General features: G+C 46.2%; 1 protein-coding gene across 2 annotated transcripts in view; it reads right to left on the reverse strand.

Moving 5' to 3' along the window:
* The window catches only part of XPNPEP3 (X-prolyl aminopeptidase 3), an 83,991-nt gene that overhangs the window by 30,550 nt on the left and 36,316 nt on the right, over positions 1-17,125 (reverse strand). For both annotated transcript variants that reach the window (XM_062202793.1, XM_062202794.1), the window contains 3 exons: positions 13,046-13,453; positions 10,182-10,384; positions 728-790 (listed from right to left, as the gene is read on the reverse strand). In XM_062202793.1, coding sequence (XP_062058777.1) covers positions 728-790; positions 10,182-10,384; positions 13,046-13,453 — 674 coding nt within the window. The remainder of the gene's footprint in view (positions 1-727; positions 791-10,181; positions 10,385-13,045; positions 13,454-17,125) is intronic.

Genomic DNA, 17,125 nt, shown 5'->3' on the forward strand with positions numbered 1-17,125 from the left:
AGCACTTCAGCCATCCCTTGCTGCCTTCCAGGTGGAAAGTAGCAGAAAGCTGGATAGAAAGCAAGATGAGATGTGGGCATCCCAAGAGACATTTTAACCACTGTGCCAGACTCCCACCCCTCAACTCCATGAACAAATCTGTTCCTATCGAGTGTTCCCTATATTTCCAATGCTTTTCAAATTAGGTCCAGAAGAGGACAGAAAATCCATGAAGGCTGAGTCCAGAGATACAATAATGTATGGTTATTGTTTGTTTATTCTTATTTAAACACTGAAATACAGCTGACATTTTTAACAATAGTTCTAAATTACTAATCTTGAAGTTCAAAATGCTACCAATCTAAACGCTCTGGAAAAGTGAAAAAGGATGCGAGGCAAACGGAATCCTCCCAGCGTCGCTGCTCCAGGAGGGAGGTGGAAACTGCTGAGCACCTGCCACGATGTACGCACCCCTGCTGACGGTTCTGCCCTTATATCTGCCTGGACAAAGCTTTATTCTTCGCATCCCATCTTGGTAAGTCTTTCCTCCATCTGCTCTGCTCTGACACTTTCTTCTCTAATCTGTAGCAATGCATTCACCTAATAAATCATCAAAGACATCTGAGAACCAAATCCTCCCCAAGGACATCTGGCTACCACCATCCCAGTCAACTGCATGCCATCTGCACATGGTGACACTGCATCACACTGGCCTCCAGCAATACCCTTCCAACCCTCTGAGGCTCACCTTCGCATAAAGAAAGGCCTCCTCCACGGGGGCTTTACTGGCAAACATGGTCTCTACGAAAGCCTGCAAAAAGAAAGGAGTAAGAAAAGAAAACAGTCAGCTATGCCACTTACTCAAACATTTGAAACACTTCAAATAAAAAGCACTTTTGTTCCAATTTTGCCAACCTGAAGTTGTGACTCTGTAATAACAGTTTTCTGAAGAAAAAAAATATTGCTTTGAAGACTAATTCACTAATGACAGATTTCATTGAGGGGCATCCAACCTTCCCACTCAGAATAGACATCGAATGCCAGGATAAGCAACATGCAAATTGCGTCCCTTCCAAAATTCATGTTGAAAGTCAATCCCCAGGGGCCAGCACTGTGGCACTGCAGGTAAAGCCGCCATCTGCAGTGCCAGCATCCCATATGGGTGCCAGTTCAAGACCCAGCTGCTCCACTTCTGAGGCAGCTCTCTAGTATGGCCTGGGAAAGCAGTGAAAGATGGCCCAAGTCCTTGGATCCCAGCACCCATGTGGGAGACACAGAGGAAACTCCTGGCTTCGGATCGGCCCAGCTCCAGCCCTTGTGGCCATTTGGGGAGTGAACCAGGGGATGGAAGACCTTCTCTGTCTTTCCCTCTCACTGTCTTGTAACTCTACCTCTAATTTAGGTCACTGATCCATTTTCAGTTAATTTTGCATATGATGTCATGTAGGGGTACAACTTAATTCTTTTGCATATGGAAATCCAGTTGCCCTAGCACACTTGACTCATCCTTTTAAAAAATTTTTATTTTCCTTCATCTTTTTAATACTGACTCATTCTTAATCACGAATATGGCTGAATTTTTTGGGAAAAAAAAACAAAGATTCTGATAAAGGAGATAAGAATGAAATGATGTCCCAAGCCATCCTTGGTTTGAAGTAGCACATTCCACAATCAATGGAATCTAAAAACGATAGAATCTGAACTCCATAAGGTAGCAAACTGGATTAGAAGGAAACTACGAATTGAAGGCAGATCTGCTAAACATTCAGTGGTGTGATCACCGCCTCAGGGATGGCGAAAGAGTAAGTTCAGGAGCTCCTGCAGATGAACGTGACTCTGGTCAACAGAGAGAGCTCCAACCAGAACCTGGATCACCATAATTTTATTTTATTTATTTATTTATTTATTTTTCACAGGCAGAGTGGACAGTGAGAGAGAGAGAGACAGAGAGAAAGGTCTTCCTTTGCTGTTGGTTCACCCTCCAATGGCCGCCGCGCTGTGGCCAGCACACCGTGCTGATCTGAAAGCAGGAGCCAGGTGCTTCTCCTGGTCTCCCATGCGGGTGCAGGGCCCAAGCACTTGGGCCATCCTCTACTGCACTCCCGGGCCACAGCAGAGAGCTGGCCTGGAAGAGGGGCAACCAGGACAGAATCCGGCGCCCCGACCAGGACCAGAACCCGGTGTGCCGGCGGCACTAGGCGGAGGATTAGCCTGTTGAGCCACGGCGCCAGCCGTGGATCACCATAATTTTAGATGAGCCAGCCATCCAGCAAAATTTGTTACAACTGAAATAATTCAGGAGGCAAGATAATGATGGAGAGTAAGAAGCCATGGAAGTAGAGGATATTCAGTGAAGGAAATAAGCCATTTTTCTACATTATTACCTACATACGAATGTCCTAATGAATTCTTATTAAGAATTTGTGATCAGGGTCCAGCATTGTGGTGTAACTGGTTAAGCTGCCACTTGCAATGCTGGCAACCCTTTTGGGCACTGGTTCAAGACACAGCTGCTTTACTTCCAATCCAGCTTCCTGATAATGTGCCTGGGAAAGGAGTGGAAGATGGCCCAAGTCCTTGGGCCCCTTCCCCCCTTTTGGAGACCTGGAAGAAGATCCTAACTCCTGGCTTCAGTCTGGAACAGCCCCTGCCATTGTAGCCATTTGGGCAGTGAACCAGCAGATGGGAGATCTCTCAATCTTTCCCCTTCTCTCTCTGATTTTCAAATAAATACATTTTTTATTTTATTTTTTATTTTGAGATCAGGGCCAGCATTTCTGGCTTTGAACAGAGCTGAGTAAGTGGGTACATTTGGGCTCACTTTAGTCACAGGGAAATCCCTAGCATACCAAAATGGAGTAAGGGAGGGGTCAACCACATATATTCCCAAGTCGGGCAATTATCCCGTCCCTGCCTTGGCAAACACTCAGCCTCTACTGAAGCTGCAGAAATGCTATGGGTGCAGGCAGTACTGTACTGGCTGTAAGACAGAAACCAGCTCCCTCATGAGGTGCCGCTCTCCTAAGTTGTAACTGACACTGTGACAAAAGTACCACCAACACGGACTTGATATATGACTTTGCTGCTGGATCTCAGGAAGATATATAAAAAGGCAGTTTAAAAAACATTCACACCAACTTCTGGGACAAAAAAATAATAGTAAGTTTGAGATTTTTACAAAAGAAATGAAGTCCAGAAAAGGGGTATGAAAAAATGAAGTCAGGTCCTATCTTTTTTTTTTTTTTTCCACAGGCAGAGTTAGACAGTGAGAGAGAGAGACAGAGAGAAAGGTCTTCCTTTTCCATTGGTTCACCCCCCAGTGGCCACTGCGGCCGGTGCACCGCGCTGATCTGAAGCCAGGAGCCAGGTACTTCTCCCGGTCTCCCATGTGGGTGCAGGGCCCAAACACTTGGGCCATCCTCCACTGCCTTCCCAGGCCACAGCAGAGAGCTGGACTGGAAGAGCAGCAACCGGAACAGAATCCAGTGCCCTGACCGGGACTAGAACCCGGTGTGCCGGCGCTGCAGGTGGAGGATTAGCCTATTGAGCTGTGGCGCCGGCCCCAGGTCTTATCTTACAGCATGCATAAAAAATAACTCAAAGTAGATCAAAGGGGTGTGGCACTGTGGCTGCTTGTGATATCCCATTATCAGAGAGCTGGCTTAGTCCCAGCTACTGTACTTCTGATCCAGTCTCCTGCTAAATGCACCTAGGAAAGGAGTCAATTCAGGTCCAAGTGGTCCCTGCCGACCAGTGGGGAGACCTCTGATGGAAATTCCTGGTTCCCGGCTTCGGTCTGGCTTACACCTTACACCATCAGATGGAAGATTTGTCTGTCTCCGTTGCTCAGACTTCCAAATTCATTAATTAATCAATCTTTAAAAAATGGATCAAAGACTCATAAGTTAAAATCACAAAACTCTTAGAAGGAAACAGGAAAATCTTTGTGATACTGGATCTGATTTTGTGAATATGTGACCAAAAGCACAGGCTACAAAAAGATAAACTGGGAGTCAGCATTGTGACATAGCAGGTAAAGCCACTGGATGCAATACCGGCATCACATATGGTTGGAGATTTGAGTCCCAGCTGTTCCACTTCTGATCCAGCTCCCTGCTAATGCCCCTGAGAAAGCAGCAGCAGATTATCTAAGTCCCTGGGCCCCTGCCAGCCAGGTGAGAGACCTGGAAAAAGCCCCTGGCTCCTGGCTTCAGCTTGGCCCAGCCCCGGTAGCTGTGGCCCCTGGGAAGTGAAGCAGCAGATGGAAGGTCTGCTCTCTGTCTTTCTTCTCTCCCTGTAACTCTGCCTATCACATAAATCAATCTTTAACAAAGACAGATAAACTGGACTTCCTAAAAAACAATGTTGTCTCCCAAATGACACTGTGAAGAGAGAAAAAAGCTATCTGTCAACGAGAAAAAATTTGGAAATCATATATACATCTAACAAGGGATAGAAATATAGAATATATAAGAATTTTAACAACTTGACAAAAAAAAGCAATTAAAAATGGAGGTGGGTGTTCAGCGCAGGGGCTAGGATGCCACATGAGATGCCTAGGTTTAAGTTCCTGCTAACGTGCACCCTGGAGGCAGTAGATGATGATTCAAGTGTCAAGTCCCTCCGCCTGTATGGGATCTCCAGACTGAGGATGATTCAAGTGTCAAGTCCCTCCGCCTGTATGGGACCTCCAGACTGATGATGACTCAAGTGTAAGTCCCTCAGCCTGTATGGGACCTCCAGACTGATGATGACTCAAGTGTCAAGTCCCTCCGCCTGTATGGGACCTCCAGACTGATGATGATTCAAGTCCCTCCGCCTGTATGGGACCTCCAGACTGATGAGGATTCAAGTGTCAAGTCCCTCCGCCTGTATGGGACCTCCAGGCTGATGATGACTCAAGTGTCAAGTCCCTCCGCCTGTATGGGACCTCCAGACTGATGATGACTCAAGTGTCAAGTCCCTCTGCCTGTATGGGACCTCCAGGCTGATGATGATTCAAGTGTCAAGTCCCTCTGCCTGTATGGGACCTCCAGACTGATGATGACTCAAGCGTCAAGTCCCTCAGCCTGTATGGGACCTCCAGACTGATGATGACTGAAGTGTCAAGTCCCTCCGCCTGTATGGGACCTCCAGGCTGATGATGACTCAAGTGTCAAGTCCCTCCGCCTGTATGGGACCTCCAGGCTGATGATGATTCAAGTGTCAAGTCCCTCTGCCTGTATGGGACCTCCAGACTGATGATGACTCAAATCCCTCCGCCTGTATGGGCCCTCCGGACTGATGATGACTCAAGTGTCAAGTCCCTCCGCCTGTATGGGACCTCCAGGCTGATGATGACTCAAGTGTCAAGTCCCTCCGCCTGTATGGGACCTCCAGGCTGATGATGATTCAAGTGTCAAATCCCTCCGCCTGTATGGGACCTCCAGACTGATGATGACTCAAATCCCTCCGCCTGTATGGGCCCTCCGGACTGATGATGACTCAAGTGTCAAGTCCCTCTGCCTGTATGGGACCTCCAGACTGAGGATGATTCAAGTGTCAAGTCCCTCCGCCTGTATGGGACCTCCAGACTGATGATGATTCAAGTCCCTCCGCCTGTATGGGACCTCCAGACTGATGATGACTCAAGTGTCAAGTCCCTCCGCCTGTATGGGACCTCCGGACTGATGATGACTCAAATCCCTCCGCCTGTATGGGACCTCCAGACTGATGAGGATTCAAGTGTCAAGTCCCTCCGCCTGTATGGGACCTCCAGACTGATGATGACTCAAGTGTAAGTCCCTCTGCCTGTATAGGACCTCCAGACTGATGATGATTCAAGTGTAAGTCCCTCTGCCTGTATAGGACCTCCAGACTGATGATGACTCAAGTCCCTCCGCCTGTATGGGACCTCCAGACTGATGATGACTCAAGTGTCAAGTCCCTCCGCCTGTATGGGACCTCCAGACTGATGATGATTCAAGTCCCTCCGCCTGTATGGGACCTCCAGGCTGATGATGACTCAAGTGTAAGTCCCTCCGCCTGTATGGGACCTCCAGACTGATGATGATTCAAGTATCAAGTCCCTCCGCCTGTATGGGACCTCCAGACTGATGATGATTCAAGTGTCAAGTCCCTCCGCCTGTATGGGACCTCCAGACTGATGATGATTCAAGTGTAAGTCCCTCCGCCTGTATGGGACCTCCAGACTGATGATGATTCAAGTCCCTCCGCCTGTATGGGACCTCCAGGCTGATGATGACTCAAGTGTCAAGTCCCTCCGCCTGTATGGGACCTCCAGACTGATGATGACTCAAGTGTCAAGTCCCTCCGCCTGTATGGGACCTCCGGACTGATGATGACTCAAGTGTCAAGTCCCTCTGCCTGTATGGGACCTCCAGGCTGATGATGACTCAAGTGTCAAGTCCCTCTGCCTGTATGGGACCTCCAGGCTGATGATGACTCAAGTGTCAAGTCCCTCCGCCTGTATGGGACCTCCAGACTGATGATGACTCAAGTGTCAAGTCCCTCCGCCTGTATGGGACCTCCAGACTGATGATGACTCAAGTGTCAAGTCCCTCCGCCTGCATGGGACCTCCAGACTGATGATGATTCAAGTGTAAGTCCCTCCGCCTGTATGGGACCTCCAGACTGATGATGACTCAAGTGTAAGTCCCTCTGCCTGTATAGGACCTCCAGACTGATGATGACTCAAGTCCCTCCGCCTGTATGGGACCTCCAGGCTGATGATGATCAAGTATCAAGTCCCTCCGCCTGTATGGGCCCTCCGGACTGATGATGACTCAAGTGTCAAGTCCCTCCGCCTGTATGGGACCTCCAGGCTGATGATGACTCAAGTGTCAAGTCCCTCTGCCTGTATGGGACCTCCAGACTGATGATGACTCAAGTGTCAAGTCCCTCCGCCTGTATGGGACCTCCAGACTGATGATGATTCAAGTGTCAAGTCCCTCCGCCTGTATGGGACCTCCAGACTGATGATGATTCAAGTGTAAGTCCCTCCGCCTGTATGGGACCTCCAGACTGATGATGACTCAAGTGTAAGTCCCTCTGCCTGTATGGGACCTCCAGACTGATGATGACTCAAGCGTCAAGTCCCTCAGCCTGTATGGGACCTCCAGACTGATGATGACTGAAGTGTCAAGTCCCTCTGCCTGTATGGGACCTCCAGACTGATGATGATTCAAGTGTCAAGTCCCTCCGCCTGTATGGGACCTCCAGACTGATGATGACTGAAGTGTCAAGTCCCTCCGCCTGTATGGGACCTCCAGACTGATGATGACTGAAGTGTCAAGTCCCTCTGCCTGTATGGGACCTCCAGACTGATGATGATTCAAGTGTCAAGTCCCTCCGCCTGTATGGGACCTCCAGACTGATGATGACTGAAGTGTCAAGTCCCTCCGCCTGTATGGGACCTCCAGACTGATGATGACTCAAGTGTCAAGTCCCTCCGCCTGTATGGGACCTCCAGGCTGATGATGATTCAAGTGTCAAGTCCCTCCGCCTGTATGGGACCTCCAGACTGATGATGACTCAAGTGTCAAGTCCCTCCGCCTGTATGGGACCTCCAGACTGATGATGACTGAAGTGTCAAGTCCCTCTGCCTGTATGGGACCTCCAGACTGATGATGATTCAAGTGTCAAGTCCCTCCGCCTGTATGGGACCTCCAGACTGATGATGACTGAAGTGTCAAGTCCCTCCGCCTGTATGGGACCTCCAGACTGATGATGACTGAAGTGTCAAGTCCCTCTGCCTGTATGGGACCTCCAGACTGATGATGACTGAAGTGTCAAGTCCCTCCGCCTGTATGGGACCTCCAGACTGATGATGACTGAAGTGTCAAGTCCCTCCGCCTGTATGGGACCTCCAGACTGATGATGACTCAAGTGTCAAGTCCCTCTGCCTGTATGGGACCTCCAGACTGATGATGACTCAAGTGTCAAGTCCCTCCGCCTGTATGGGACCTCCAGACTGATGATGACTCAAGTGTCAAGTCCCTCCGCCTGTATGGGACCTCCAGACTGATGATGATTCAAGTGTCAAATCCCTCCGCCTGTATGGGACCTCCAGACTGATGATGACTCAAGTGTCAAGTCCCTCCGCCTGTATGGGACCTCCAGGCTGATGATGACTCAAGTGTCAAGTCCCTCCGCCTGTATGGGACCTCCAGGCTGATGATGATTCAAGTGTCAAATCCCTCCGCCTGTATGGGACCTCCAGACTGATGATGACTCAAATCCCTCCGCCTGTATGGGCCCTCCGGACTGATGATGACTCAAGTGTCAAGTCCCTCTGCCTGTATGGGACCTCCAGACTGATGATGATTCAAGTGTCAAGTCCCTCCGCCTGTATGGGACCTCCAGACTGATGATGACTGAAGTGTCAAGTCCCTCCGCCTGTATGGGACCTCCAGACTGATGATGACTCAAGTGTCAAGTCCCTCCGCCTGTATGGGACCTCCAGGCTGATGATGACTCAAGTGTCAAGTCCCTCTGCCTGTATGGGACCTCCAGACTGATGATGACTCAAGTGTCAAGTCCCTCCGCCTGTATGGGACCTCCAGGCTGATGATGATTCAAGTGTCAAATCCCTCCGCCTGTATGGGACCTCCAGACTGATGATGACTCAAGTGTCAAGTCCCTCCGCCTGTATGGGACCTCCAGGCTGATGATGACTCAAGTGTCAAGTCCCTCCGCCTGTATGGGACCTCCAGGCTGATGATGATTCAAGTGTCAAATCCCTCCGCCTGTATGGGACCTCCAGACTGAGGATTATTCAAGTGTCAAGTCCCTCCGCCTGTATGGGACCTCCAGACTGATGATGATTCAAGTCCCTCCGCCTGTATGGGACCTCCAGACTGATGATGACTCAAGTGTCAAGTCCCTCCGCCTGTATGGGACCTCCAGACTGATGATGACTCAAGTGTAAGTCCCTCTGCCTGTATAGGACCTCCAGACTGATGATGACTCAAGTCCCTCCGCCTGTATGGGACCTCCAGACTGATGATGATTCAAGTGTCAAGTCCCTCCGCCTGTATGGGACCTCCAGACTGATGATGACTCAAGTGTCAAGTCCCTCTGCCTGTATGGGACCTCCAGACTGATGATGATTCAAGTGTAAGTCCCTCCGCCTGTATGGGACCTCCGGACTGATGATGACTCAAGTGTCAAGTCCCTCTGCCTGTATGGGACCTCCAGACTGATGATGACTCAAGTGTCAAGTCCCTCTGCCTGTATGGGACCTCCAGGCTGATGATGACTCAAGTGTCAAGTCCCTCCGCCTGTATGGGACCTCCAGGCTGAGGATGATTCAAGTGTCAAGTCCCTCCGCCTGTATGGGACCTCCAGACTGATGATGACTGAAGTGTCAAGTCCCTCCGCCTGTATGGGACCTCCAGGCTGATGATGACTCAAGTGTCAAGTCCCTCCGCCTGTATGGGACCTCCAGGCTGATGATGACTCAAGTGTCAAGTCCCTCCGCCTGTATGGGACCTCCAGACTGAGTTCTGGGCTCCTGGCTTCAGGCTGGCCTAGGCCTGGTTGTGAAATGCCAATCAAAGCCAAAGTGGATATCATTTTATGCTCATTACAATGCCATAACTTAAAAAACAGAAAAAGTGCTGTGTAGATGTGGTGAAATTGGAACTCTGTGTACTGCTGGGAATGTGAGATGATGCAACCACTATGGAAAACTATGACAGCCCTCAAAAAAATTAAACAAAAAAGTATCATTAGACCTAGCGATTCCACTTCTGGGTATATGCCCGAAAGAATTAAAAGAGATTAGAATAGATATTTGTATGATCATCATATTTCACAACAACCAAAAGATGCAAACAACCCAAATGTCCGTCAAGGCACGAGTGGGTATTATGAGTCTTCTTTAGAAACCAATTTCTGTTTATCTTCCACTATTAGTGCAGTTATCACAAGGAAAAGAAATAGAATTAATGTTCTAAGGAGAAACAACTACAATTGATAGGTAAAAGATCAATTTTAAAAGAAGGTAGATTAATTCTGTCTTGCAAGGAATTGAACATGTCCCTGGATATGTTAATTAAACATACTGAAGTAGAAGCCAGATGTTGATCTGCTTGTGAAGCGATTACTGTATTGAGTTTATGAACTCAAGGTACCTATTGAACCATAAAAGCTTATGATTTTTTTTAAGTTAGAAAAAAGCTTGTCAGTAGGAACTGTACCTGTGATGTCAGCTTCCCGGCAATCTGCATTCGCTCAATTTCTGCGGGAGATTTGATCAGCCGGAGGCGATGTACCAGCTGCTGGACACCCCGAACCTTGTTCTTAGTCCTGGCTTTGGCCTCAGTCAGAGGCTGCATGTAGTCGGAGTGAAGCTGCGCGTGAGGAGGCTTCATCCAGTCATACCACAGCGTGCTGCTCTCCGCTGACGGTGAAAGGCCAAAAATACGTTTACAATAAAACTAACAGCAACACCAATACCAACTGTCATAATAACTTGAACAACAGTCAAAACTATAAATCTATAGTGTGGGTCTCTACAGGTTACTCCAAACTCTTTCAGGTTTCAGGTCTGAAGTAGTTGATGGGCTTGATCATAGAACACTGCCAAGGCTGTTTTCTGAAAATGGCAAGACATTCTGGGACTGAATGTATGGTTTTTCTGCCCCCAAATTTCAGTGTTTTATAAACATGATAGGTAGAACTAAAGCTTTATTCAAGCTTTTATTTCACTTATTAACATTAAAGAACAATTACAGTTGTTCTCTACCTCACTATAAAGTGAGGGGCATAGTTGAATAATTGTACACAAAAAGAAAGAAAAAAGTACTCACATCACGACTTCATGGTTAAAGGGTCTCATTGCTTTACAAAATGATCTCAGTTCTGGTGGAACAAGGCTCTCCTCTCATTCTAGAGCAATTACTCATTGCTGCACAAACAGTGCAGTTGATAATATATGCTAACCCACACTTCCACACTACTCCCTTCAAATCTGCTACTGACAAGTATTTGTGTTGTAAATACTCATGGCTCACCTTCAACATTGGAGACTAAAGCATTTGCTTGAGATGTATAATAAGGCTCATTATAAAAATTATTTGCCCTTAGCACTAGGTCCATATGTGCTGTTTTTCTTCTTCATCTTTTTTGTTTTTTAAAGATTTATTTATTTATTTGAAAGGCAGAGTTATAAAGAGAGAAGACTGTTTTTTAAAGATTTATTTATTTATTTGAAAGGCAGAGTTATAAAGAGTGAGAGAAGAAGAGACATCTTCCATCCACTGGTGTACTCCCCAAATGGCTGCAATGGCCGAGGCTGGGCCAAGCATAAGCCAGGAGCCAGAGCTTCTTCCAGGTCTCCCATGGGGGTGAAGTGGCCCAAGGATCTGCGCCATCTTCCCACTGCTTTCCTAGGTACATTAGCAGGGAGCTGGATGGGAAGTGGAGTAGCCGGGAATTGAACAGGCATCTATACGGGATGTTAGCACTGTAGAGAGTAACCCAATCCACTATACCACAGTGTTGGCCGCAAATTTTTTTCCTAATAGTAGACTATGAACAGTATCCCTAACAATCTAAGCTTGAAGGATTGCGTATTTCATGTGCTTAAAAAGTATTTTGAAACAGTATTAGCGAGAAAATTCAGGATATGTGTTAGTAGCACTACATCCTAAACACTTTAAAATAAAAACCATTTTACATGTATGTAACTTGGGAAACATTTATCCAATTTATAATAGATGGGAATTTGTTATATTTTTGAAAAAGTAAAACAATCTGTACTCTCTGTCCTCAGTGTATGAAACCAAAGCTTAACTTCTTTAGATTTTTAAACTGTTAAATAACTATTATTTCACTAATTTTCTTGTTGTCTACTGCTTTTATCTGATAAGTTACTAATATTAAGGATGGTAGATAAGAAGTATTTTTGAGAAACACATTTTATTTATGTGAGGGTTTACCTATATTGGGTTAATGACATTTAGACTGAAGATGACTGTCTAAATGTAATATAAGAAATCAAAAGCTATAAAGACAGTAATTCTGTGCCCTACATTTATGTGGACCTTGAAGTTTTAAGAGAGTTTGATGACTTGAACCAGATAATTATTTTGGTAAAATAGAAAATATTCTCATAAAGTAATAAAAATAATTTCATCAAACATACCTGGATGGGATATTTAAATGAGTACTTCTTTTGCAAAGAAATCTTTTTAGGAAACAACTCTAATACATTCCATGATTGTCAGGAGCATTTTGCAATTCTCTTTTGGAAACTGACTTCAGAAATACTTCAGAAGCCACATAAGAAAAGCAAATTAAGACTTTATAATCAGGTATTATTTTGGTCTTAAAGGATTAGTTTCCAACTTGATCATCTCTTACTTACTATATTTGGTTATAAGTAACTTCTGAACACTTCAAAAAATAAGATGCTTCCCTGAGCAGATTTATTGGAACTACTAAGGATAGTTTATGATGTGGCGCAGATTCTGAACAGAGTTCCAGAAAGGAATCCTAAAACATTCTGAGTGACCAAAATTTCACCAGAATAAAAACAGCAAAAGTAACGATCCTGAGGGGACAAGAATTCAACTGTATAAATGTCCCCTTAGAACCCTGTTAAAATTCAGGTTATGGTTCTGTAGGTATGAGATTTTACATTTCCAGTACCTATTTTGATTTACAACTCTAACATGTATCACTGGAATCACTGGTGATTCTGAGGGACAGATGGACCATTCTTTGAGAACAGCGCCTCCTTTTGATAAGCTGGCAAAAGCAATAGAAAGGTCGACAGGTTAGAAACGTTGCAGAGTGGCCTATTCTATCCTTTACTTTCCAAGGAAATCTCTCTGGGATTTCACACTAGGATAGTTACCAGTCACTTATTAATTCAGTGAAGATGTGGCAAACGTGTGAACAGAATCTTTAAAGTAGCTAGGTCCTGTGGAGACTTTCATGTCCTTCGTGATGCTCCAAGAAATGCCGCTAAGATCATTTTAGGAAATCAAGACTTGTGTTCACCAAGGAGGGAGGCTGCTAGTCTGCTGTGTGACTGCCTTCTGCTCCCACTTGTTACCTTTCAGTCTGGGGACGAGATGTTGAAATTCTTCTAGCGTATAGGCTTCATCCACTCCGGTCAGAGCTATTGCTCCATCAGGGCCAGATCGTGGACCATCCCAAAGTTCTCGACTGGGGTCTCTCCGAGGCACAAAAAGCATGGCTTTGTGTGATGGTAACTGCTTGCCAGGGAGGCTTTGAAGGACCAGAACGCTGTCAGGCTCTTGGAATCCGCACAGGTACAGGAAGTTGTTGTCTTGGTGGAAGGTATAGGGGATGTCGTTGCTCATGTAGTATGTGGGGTTGGAGAGCACGACCACCGTCTGGTCTGTTCCACTCTGCCCTTGGACCTCCTTGTGGATCAGAGACATCAGTTTGTGTCTGCGGAGTGCATATTCTACCTGAGATAGTCCTGGCGTCACCTCCCCTAGAAATAACAAATAAAAGTTATGCTTTGCGCTCTACAATGCCAAAGAACTTAAGGAAGCTTAATAGTAGATGGAGACAACCATCTCTTCAGTTTATGCCAAATTTCCTCATAGCACAGGGAAATTAAGGAGATAATTGAAGTTTTAAATTTCTGTTCACTGCAAAAATTTGGGAAAAAATGACAGTTAAAACGTGGTCCTTTGTGAAAACAGGGATCATGAGCCCTTTATATCTCTTCTAGTTCTTTGGTCGTTCTTTCAGTCATTTAAATACTTGTTGAACACTATTATGTGTAAGGCATCATTAGGCATATAATCAGTTATATTTTTTTAACAAGTGGTTTTTATTTTTTTAAAATTGTTTTTATTTGACAGGCAGAGTTAGACAGTGAGAGAGAGAGACAGAGAGAAAGGTCTTCCCTCCGTTGGTTCACCCCTCAAATGGCCGCTATGGCCAGCGCTCTGTGCCGATACGAAGCCAGGAGCCAGGTGCCTCCTCCTGGTCTCCCATGCAGGTGCAGGGGCCCAAGCACCTGGGCCATCCTCCACTGCTCTCCCAGGCCACAGCAGGGAGCTGGACTGGAAGAAGAGCAACTGGGACTAGAGCCCAGGCGCCCATATGGGATGCTGGCGCTGCAGGCGGAGGATTAACCAAGTGAGCCACGGTACCGGCCCCCTAATCAAAGTTATCTTAAAAGTTCAAAAATACTAGACAAGTAGAAAGGTTCCAATATCTGTGTATGGCTTTCTTAAAAGAACATAGGCTCAGGGCCAGCACTGTGGCATACTAGGTTAAGATTCTGACTGTAGTGCCGGCATCCCATATGGGTGCCGGTTCAAGTCCTGGTTGCTCCACTTCCAACCTAGCTCCCTGCTAATGCACCTGGGAAAGCTGTGGAAAATGGCCTAATTACTTGGGAGCCTGTCCTGCTCCCACATGGGAGCTCCTGGCTCCTGGTTTCGGCCTGCCCCAGTCCCAATTCACTGGGGAGTGAACCAGATGATGGAAGATCTCTCTCTCATTCTTTCTGCATGTAAAGAAAATAAATCATTTAAAAGAACCAGAAAAGCACAGGCTCTGTGAGGACATAAATTTAAATTTTTTATTTGAACATTTTCTTCATTTATTTTCATTTTATTTGAAAGGCAGAGAAACAGAGAGATAGAGAGATCTTGGAGCTGGCCAGTGCCTGCATCCCATATGGGCATTGGTTCGAGTCCTGGCTGCTGCACTTCCTATCCAACTCTCTGCTATGGCCTGGGAAAGCAGTAGAGGATGGCCCAAGTCCTTGGGCCCCTGCACTCGTGTGGGAGACCTCGAAGAAGTTCCTGGTTCCTGCCTTCTGATTGGCCTAGCTCCAGCTGTTGTGACCATTTGGGGAGTGAACCAGCGGATGGAGACTTCTCTCTCTCCGCCTCTATGTAACTCTCTCAGGTAAATAAATAAATCTTTAAAAGAGAGAGAGAGAGAGAGAGAGAGAGAGAGAGAGAACAAGTGAGCACTTCTATTTTCTGGTTCAGTTCCCAAATGCCTGCAATAGTTGCAACTGCCAGACCAAAGCAAGACCAGAACTCAAGCCAGGTCTCTCATGTAGGCGGCAAGGACCAAGTACTTGAGCCAACATCACTGCCTCACAGAGTGCATTAGCAGGAGCTTGAATGGGAAGTGGGCCGAGACTTGAACCAGTACTCCTGTATGGGATGTAGGTGTCCCAAAGGGTGTCTTAACTGCTGTGCTAAATGCCCACTCTAAGGACATAGATTTTTTTTTCCTGTTTAATATTATATTCCTGGGGCTTAGAAAAATAACTTGAAAATAGTGGGCATCTGATGAGTATTTGTTAAATGACCTATAGTGTTAAACAGAATAGAGTTTAAGAACAATTTCCCAATTTTGAGACCTGGAATAATTTCCCCTTCTGAATTCCCAAGACACAGTAAGCCTTTTCTAATAAGACTTTTACTTTCCACCTTGAATTTGCATTGAGGTGGATATATGTGCAAGTTTCTGGAGGGCTATCTCTGTATTCTCCAAAAGCCCTAAGTAATACTATCTACTTCTGGAGGTTGTTATGAGAATAAAATCTGATACAGCATGCGGTTCCTAAGGACTGAAGGCTCCCTAGTAATCATTGTAAGCTACCGATTCATCTGTTCACTGCACTGCTTATAGGCACGTATAAACGCTCGACAGAAAATTTCAAGAGCCTTAGATTTCCTTAAAATCACCCCCAAAACCCAGATTAAGAACCTCTGTTATGAAGTATTAGCTCTTTTTTATTATTTATTTATTTGAAAGGCAGAAGGACAGAGAGAGAATCTTCCACCTGCTATTTTTTTTTTTTTTTGAGAGAGTTTACAGGAAAGAGAGAGAGAGAGATGGAGATCGAGATCAAGAGAGAGCGAGCTTCCATCCACTGATTCACTCCCCAGATGACGGCAATGGCTGGGGCTGGGTCAGGCCCAGGCCAGGAGCTTCTTCCAGATCTCCCACATGGGTGCAGGGCCCCAAGCACTTGGGCCACCTTCTACTGCCATCAGCAGGAATCTGGATCAGAAGTGGAACAGCCGGACAGGAACCAGTGCCCATATGCAGGGGTTTTACTTGCTATACCACAGTGCTGGCCCCATAATTTCCACTTCCTAAAGGAAGCGTTCACCCAGTTGTCACTGTGCTAGCTGCCAGGCAGTCTCCTAGGTGCTGATGTCAAGAATGAGTGCTGGGTGACGGTGTTGTGGCACAGCAGGTGAAGCCACCATCTGCAAGCTGGCATCAATGTTAGCATCCATTTGGGTTCTGGCAGCTCCACTTCGGATCTAGTTCCCTGCTCATGCACTCATATAATCATGTTTCCTTTTTTCTAATCCCCAGTGCTTCACAAAAATGAAATACTAGGCCGGCGCAGCAACTCACTAGGCTATCCTCCACCTACAGCGTCGGCACACCAGGTTCTAGTCCCAGTCGGGGCGCCAGATTCTGTCCCGGTCGCTCCTCTTCCTGTCCAGCTCTCTGCTGTGGCCCGGGAGTGCAGTGGAGGATGGCCCAAGTGTTTGGGCCCTGCACCCGTATGGGAGACCAGGAGGAAGCACCTGGTTCCTGGCTTTGGATCAGCGAGATGCGCCGGCTGCAGCAGCCATTGGAGGGTGAACCAACGGCAAAAGGAAGACCTTTCTCTCTGTCTCTCTCTCTAACTCTGCCTGTCAAAAGAAAAAAAAAAGAAAGAAAGAAAGAAAGAAAGAAAGAAACACTATCCATTCTTCTGTTTCTTGCTCTTCTAACACAATGATACCAATGGACCATCCAAGTTTTCTGGCCAGCTTTGATGCATGTGTGTCTGTAACGTTTCTTGGGGTAGATGTACTATAACTTACTGAGAAATTTCATTCTGTTTTCAGCTTTTGTTGTTACAATAGGTATCTCTGTGCTCCTATTCTGGTACTTTTAAGTCCTACATACTAGTGCTCTTACTTCTATGGCATAGTTCCAGGAGAGAAACTGCTGGGTCAAGGACCCTTGAATTTTCTTAGTAATCTTATATTTAGTACACACATGTAACTTGGTTGTTTGGAACTGTCTAGTTGTTTTCCCATGTATAGTTTATCTTTCCAGTAAATTCTGAAGTGTGCGTTCCATTAACAAAATGATAATTTTTACTTAACTTTTTGGACAT

The sequence above is a fragment of the Lepus europaeus genome, chromosome 10 (genome assembly GCF_033115175.1).
Source record: "Lepus europaeus isolate LE1 chromosome 10, mLepTim1.pri, whole genome shotgun sequence".
Classification (NCBI taxonomy): Eukaryota; Metazoa; Chordata; class Mammalia; order Lagomorpha; family Leporidae; genus Lepus; species Lepus europaeus.